The 6,778-nt window shown below is 44.3% G+C and overlaps 1 protein-coding gene across 1 annotated transcript in view; it reads left to right on the forward strand.

The window, feature by feature from the left end:
- LOC121582736 (rho GTPase-activating protein 24-like) overlaps positions 1-5,972 on the forward strand; it is a 234,927-nt gene extending 228,955 nt beyond the window's left edge. The window contains exons 7-12 of the mRNA XM_041898797.2: positions 623-696; positions 937-1,058; positions 1,357-1,472; positions 1,891-2,248; positions 2,439-3,168; positions 3,579-5,972. Coding sequence (XP_041754731.2) covers positions 623-696; positions 937-1,058; positions 1,357-1,472; positions 1,891-2,248; positions 2,439-3,168; positions 3,579-3,822 — 1,644 coding nt within the window. The 3' untranslated portion in view covers positions 3,823-5,972. The remainder of the gene's footprint in view (positions 1-622; positions 697-936; positions 1,059-1,356; positions 1,473-1,890; positions 2,249-2,438; positions 3,169-3,578) is intronic.
- Positions 5,973-6,778: the final 806 nt, after the last annotated feature.

Raw genomic sequence — 6,778 nt, forward strand, 5'->3', positions numbered from 1 at the left:
GTTTGTTGTGGTGCCATATTCTTTCCATTTTTCTTATAATGGATTTAATGGTGCTCCGTGGGATGTTCAAAGTTTCTGATATTTTTTTATAACCCAACCCTGATCTGTACTTTGTCCCTGACCTGTTTGGAGAGCTCCTTGGTCTTCATGGTGCCGCTTGCTTGGTGGTGCCTCTTGCTTAGTGGTGTTGCAGACTCTGGGGCCTTTCAGAACAGGTGTATATATACTGAGATCATGTGACAGATCATGTGACACTTAGATTGCACACAGGTGGACTTTATTTAACTAATTATGTGACTTCTGAAGGTATTTGGTTGCACCAGATCTTATATAGGGGCTTCATAGGAAAGGGGGTGAATCCGTTATTAATTTTTCCGAATTTTTTGAAACAACTTATTTTTTTCATTTCACTTCACCAATTTGGACTATTTTCTGTATGTCCATTACATGAAATCCAAATAGAAATCAATTTAAATTACAGGTTGTAATGCAACAAAATAGGAAAAACGCCAAGAGGGATGAATACTTTTTCAAGGCACTATAAACAGTTTTGTCTATTACTGTTAAGCGTGTGTGTTCGTGTGTTCGTGTGTTCGTGCGTGTGTGCGTTATCTCTCCCCAGGGAATGAAGGAATTGAAAAGACAAGTGGAATGCTTACCTCCAGTCAACTACAATCTGCTACAGTACATATGCAGGTATAGTAATATTACTTACTCTATTACTGTGAAAACTATTATTCTTCACAGACAGACCTGCAAAACATTTAACACCCTGTAGAAGGCACAGTGATGCCGAAATGTTGGTGGTTTCTTACCCGATAAATTACTGGGAGTTTATACATAGAGTGTAAGACTCTCTTTATTTGTTTTTATAGCTAAAACATTGAATTAACATTAAAAAGCTCACTGGGGTGTTAATTGTGTTTCCCCCTCCAGATTTCTAGATGAAGTCCAGTCCTATTCAGGTGTGAATAAGATGAGTGTCCAGAACTTGGCCACGGTCTTTGGTCCAAATATACTGCGGCCAAAGATTGAAGATCCTGTAGCAATCTTGGAAGGTAAATCTCTGCTAGCTCACTCAACTTTAATGTGGAAAAAATGACCAATAAATGATCCAATAAAATCATAGCCTTTCTGCTATCTCATTCAGGTTTATTTTTGTAACTTTTATGTGGAAAAAATAACATCCATGACCTCAATAAGGAGCCAAAACATAGTAAAACATAGCCTGCTCATTGTTATTTACACACTTTGACTGACGAGCAATCTCATTGTATATGATCTGTAATCTGTGATCTGTGAGTGTAATCTATCATCTATAATGTGTGAATATGTTCTGGACTGGTGTGTCTGCAGGTACCGTGCTGGTGCAGCAGCTGATGTCTGTTCTGATTGGTCGTCACGACGTCCTGTTCCCCAGACACGAGGACAGTCCTACGACACTGGAGCTGGTCAACAACAACAACAACGAGGTGGGTGATGGCTCCGTTGGCTCAGAGTTGTGCACTACATAGCAACACCAAGTTTTTTGATGCAATCCACACAGGAATTGCATAAACTCCAGGGTTGGGGTCAATTTCAATTCAGTCATTTTAGGAAGTAAACTGAAATTCTAATTCCAAATGTTTCACATACAAGATACAGTACAATATACTTTATTGTCACACAACCAAGGTTGGTGGTATTTGTTTACGGTACAGAATGGTAGCTCTGAGGTGACAAATATACATATATAACCCAGTCTCAATTTATACAACAAACATTCACCCAGAGAAGCATTGAGCAAAACTCACATTTCGGATTACTTCCTGACCCCAACCCTTATAGCGGATGCTATTTTTGGATAAAAGTGCCTGCTAAGTGGTATATATTATGATCATCTTGGTCCAGAGGAGGCCGACCCAGACGGTGACTGTAGGCCAGCAGCTGCAAAACTCCCCAGAACAGAACAACAACACCCAGAATACACCTGGGGTTAGACATTGTTCCTGGGACACCCCCAAGTCACCCCACCGCCAGCCCCTGGTAAAATTAGACAACAACGGCTCTGGTTCCCCCCGCTCAGCCAGCCCCCGGAACAGCCAGGTTACCAGGCGGTTCAACCTGGCCCGCAGCCCACCATTAACCGTTAAGAAGAATCCAGCGTTCTCCAAGGGCAGTGGCATCGTCACCAACGGCTCGTTTAGTTCCTCGTCCTCCGGGGATGCAGCCCACCAGGACAAGAGCCAGACTTTACCCGGCAACACAGGTAAAGTCCTGTGAATGCCCTGTGATTGTTCTACCTCCCTTTTTGTGCCTTTCCCAGTACCCCTATGTGATCTGTCCTGTTTCATCTGATTTTAATTGAACTAGGCTTTCACTTTGATTTTAATGTACTTTAGTGTTTCCCAAAAGGCGTCACCCCCCCCCAATTGTTTTTACATTATTTGTATTATTAGGAGGCAACATCAGCCTCCAGGCTCGATGCACCGGCACACTGAAGGGCTCGGGCACCAAGATGGGCACCAGCGGGATCCCTAATGGAGGAGGTGTCCGCATGGGCGTTTCGAGTACTGACGTGGTGAACGGCACGCTGAATGGGCGCAATGGGTTGTGGGTGCCCAACGGCTACACAGTCACCTTACGAGACAGCAAGTCCTGGGACTGTGGGGAGCAGACGACAGCCCAGAACCGGCTGTCCACCTATGACAATGTTCAGCAGCAACAACAACAACAGTTACAGAATCAACAACAGCCGTTTCTCAGTTCCAGTTGTGAAGACAAGCAAAGTGTGGACAGTGCTACGTGGTCCACCTCCTCCTGTGAGATCTCTCTACCAGACAACTCCATGTCCTGCCGGTCCTCCACCACCACTTGCCCAGAACAGGACTTCTACAGGGGGCTAGGACACTTCGAGGACCCCCTGCTGCTGCTGGATGGACCTGGGGGGCTCTCTTCCCTCGACGAGCAGCCTCAGCCAGGGGAGGACCTGGAGGGGAAATGGGAGCAGAGGAACGGGGGTGGAGGTGAAGAAGGAAGGGGTAGCAGGGCCACCAGCAGTAGTGATAACAGTGAGACGTTCCCCGTCAGTAACGGACCCAGTAGTCACAGTGCTCTACACAGCCTGGTGGCTAGTCTGAAACAGGAGATGCAGAAGCAGAAGACAGAGTACGAGGTCAGGATAAAGAGGTAGAGTACCCCCTACTGTTGCATTACAATATTGAAATGGTGCATTGTATTAATCTGTATACAATTCATGCATTTCACCAAGTAACTTTGTCCTCCCTCTAACCTCACTGCTCTCTAAGGTCGGAATTCAAACAAACATATAAAATGACCAGGGCACTGCAAATTAGTTTTAAATGTGAATTCTTGCTTGAGCGTGATCTCTGCGAACATCAGTGACAATGTCTATCGCTGTGCACAGGTAGTTTATTTGCATTTATTTTAAACCCGGCCTAATACTTCCCTCCCCTCTCTGCAGTCTTGAGCACCATTACCTAGAGTTGGAGATTGAGATGGGTATCCTCCACAAGGAGCTCACCCAACCCTAACCCTAATAAACCTAACCTCACTGCTCTCCTCCCTTCTCCCCTCAGCTTGGAGCACTGTAACCTGGAGTTGGAGACTGAGATGGAGGCTCTCCACGAGGAGCTGGACCAGGAGAGGAAGAAGTACACAATGGTGGAGATCAAGCTCCGTAATGCCGAGCGGGCCAAGGGTGATGCGGAGAAGAGGAATGAGATGCTTCAGAAAGAGATGGAGCAGTTCTTCTCTACCTTCGGCGATCTGACCGCCGACCCACGCGGACCAGACCGGGCCAATACCATCTGGATCCAGTGAGGGGTGTGTGGAGAGTGGGCTGTAGCACCTGCAACTTGTGAAAGGGGGGTGGGAGAATGTACCTAGGACTCAAGGAGACTCATTGAGAAGGACAATACTGTCTGGATCCAGTGAGTGAGTTGGAATTGCAGATTGGGATGTACTATCTAGGGGGCTGAAAGTGGTTGGAAGAATGCGAAATAAGGAGACACGTACATTGAGAGAGACATAGTAGGACTGTACCACCTGGATTGAGTGAGGGGTGAGAGAGAGTGGGAGAATGTAAGGAGGCACTAGCCTTTGGATCCAGTGAGAGGAGTGCAGATTGGACTGTACCACCTGAATCTAGTAAGAGGGGTGGGAGAGAATGTATGGAGACATATTGAAAGGGACAATAATGTCTGAATGAAAGCAGGAGACGGGTAGAGGGACAAGACTCGACTATATGGATTCAATGTGAAGTGAGATGGGGTGCTGCTGGATCTCAACTATTCTGACTGACTGTGGCAATATTAGTGAAGATATCAGGGGGCTGGATATCTGCCTTACCCTACATGTACTCCTCCTGAAAGACTAAACTACCCAGAAAACCCTTCTCCCCATTTACCTTTACAATTCAACCAAATATATAACCATCCCCTTGTTACTGTTACATGGTATCCTGTATCTGCCTAGCCTGAATGCCAGCCTGCTTGTTCTATCATTCTAACTCCCTGTCAGTTGTCTGAGTTGGCAACGGCACAAACAGATCTGGGACCAAGCTAGTATCTGCCTGTGTACATAGTGGGAAAACAAGGCTGAAGAAAACCATATTATGTATGTAAACATTTTTACAAAAATATTTGCATGTTTGTCTGATATTTAAACAACAGAACTATCCATGTGTGACATTTACATTTTATATCAAGGCTTTTCCCTTTTTTTCAATGTGGTGGTATTGAATGACTTTATGTACGGCGATTTTATTTTCTGTCTCAAATTGAGTTTATATAAGTTGTATCAGTGCCATTTCACTCATCCCATGACCAAAAAAGGAGAGACAGAAGTGAACATGTAAATATTTTATAAAATATGGTAGACATTTTGCTTTATTTGTCTGTACTGTGGCTTTAAGCATTTTCAGACAAGAATGGTATGGGTAGTAATGAAGAATGTTTTGTAGGTTATATTACACCTACATACAAGTCTGCCAAGGTTAGTGATGATTCAACAATGTGGTCATCTAATTGATATGTATCATGAACTGAAATTGTATTTGGTAATAAGACACACATTACTTGTTCTTGGAGGTTTGGTACCAGTCTATGTCAATCTACTGAAAAAGAACACTGTAGCTGTGATGATTATGTGAGTGTTCAATGGGTACTGTAGTACATGGGTTACTGTACCTACTATAGTTCTTGTGAAGCATCAGTGTCAAGAGGTGAGTAGAATAGGATTTCTCTGTGCTGGTTCTGAAGCACTCCTGGGTAGACTGTAGATAGTCTTTTTCAAGATTGTAATATAGAGCACATATAACAGATAACTGTTTATAGTGGTACAGATGCAGACTGCAGGAGCATAACCCTGGACCTTGTGGTGTATTATGGTGGTGTAGAGAGGCACTCTGTCGTGTAGAATAGGGTTTCTCTGTGCTGGTTCTCACTCAGATCCACTTGTCAAAATCACCTGGTGTTGATACTTACAGGCAGAGTGCCTTTGTAGCACCATAGAAATAGATACTAGCCCATAGTAACAGTGTGTTGCCATTACAGACGAAGTGCTAGCCGATTGTAAGAGTATGTTGTGAATCTTTAGCGTTACTGTGAACCAAAGGGGGTGTGGCTTGTGTGCCTGTGAGGGTCCTCTAGTCCCTAAATATCACAGCTAGGTTGGTGTTGGTTGACCTTGTGAGAGTACCCAAATACAGCAGAACGTGTGCTAGTGCGCGAGTAAAGTGTGTATTGTGGGGACATTGGGAAAGTTTACTTTTCTGATGTAGCTTTAAAAGTGACTGTCTTCAGATTGCTAAACTACACAGCTACAGTATGTTTGGACCTGTGGCAAATGTGGGTGGTGGACACTTGTGTCTCTGTCATACAGACTCAGACACTCACAGTGACAAGGACCTGGTGCTACTGTCAATGGGGCTGATGTGGATGCGGTGTCGGAGTCAGGCGCAGGACACAGAAGCTCAGTCAAACAGACTTTACTAGTCAAATATACAATACAAAAATAAACGGGCCTCAAACACTGGAGGCGAGCGATTACGCAAGCAGTGCGTAAAACACTAACTAAATGAGTACAAAACTCTGACATCAACGGACAGGCGGACAACAACACACAAACTCACATACACAAAGCAGAAAACTTATAGGACACATACTTAGACACAAACGGACACAGGTGCAACAGACAGACCAAACCAAACAAACATCGAAACATCCAACGGTGGTAGCTAGTACTCCGGGGACGACAAACGCCGAAGCCTGCCCGAGCAAGGAGGAGGAGCAGCCTCGGCAGAATCCGTGACAGCTACAGAGGACCACCCATAAATAAAATGCAATTTCATGCAAGTATCATATCCGTTTGTTGATAACATTTGTAGTCTTTGTATGCTTGAATGTTTGTTTTTGTCTGGTTGCATTTTTCTTCTATCAAAACTACTGTGCCTAAATCTTTGTCCTAGGTTGTGAAAGCTTCTCCTAATCTATTTCTGTATGTTTTGTCTGTACTGAGCTGGCCACTGGTAGAGAGGCTGGTATAATACATTCCCCAAAAAATCCCCTGACTGCAAAATTTGAGGAGAAAGTTCAGTGAATATAATTGAATTGTGCGTCATTGAAGTGCCTTGTTCACCGCATTCTGGCTGACAACCTGCTCTATTCAATCTGGGCTCTATTTGTATTTCTATTTATTATGGATCCCCATCAGCTGCTGCCGAGGCCGCTCTTCCTGGGGTCCAGCAAAATTAAGGCAGTTATACAATTTTAAAAAC

Source organism: Coregonus clupeaformis, chromosome 15 (genome assembly GCF_020615455.1).
Source record: "Coregonus clupeaformis isolate EN_2021a chromosome 15, ASM2061545v1, whole genome shotgun sequence".
NCBI lineage: Eukaryota > Metazoa > Chordata > Actinopteri > Salmoniformes > Salmonidae > Coregonus > Coregonus clupeaformis.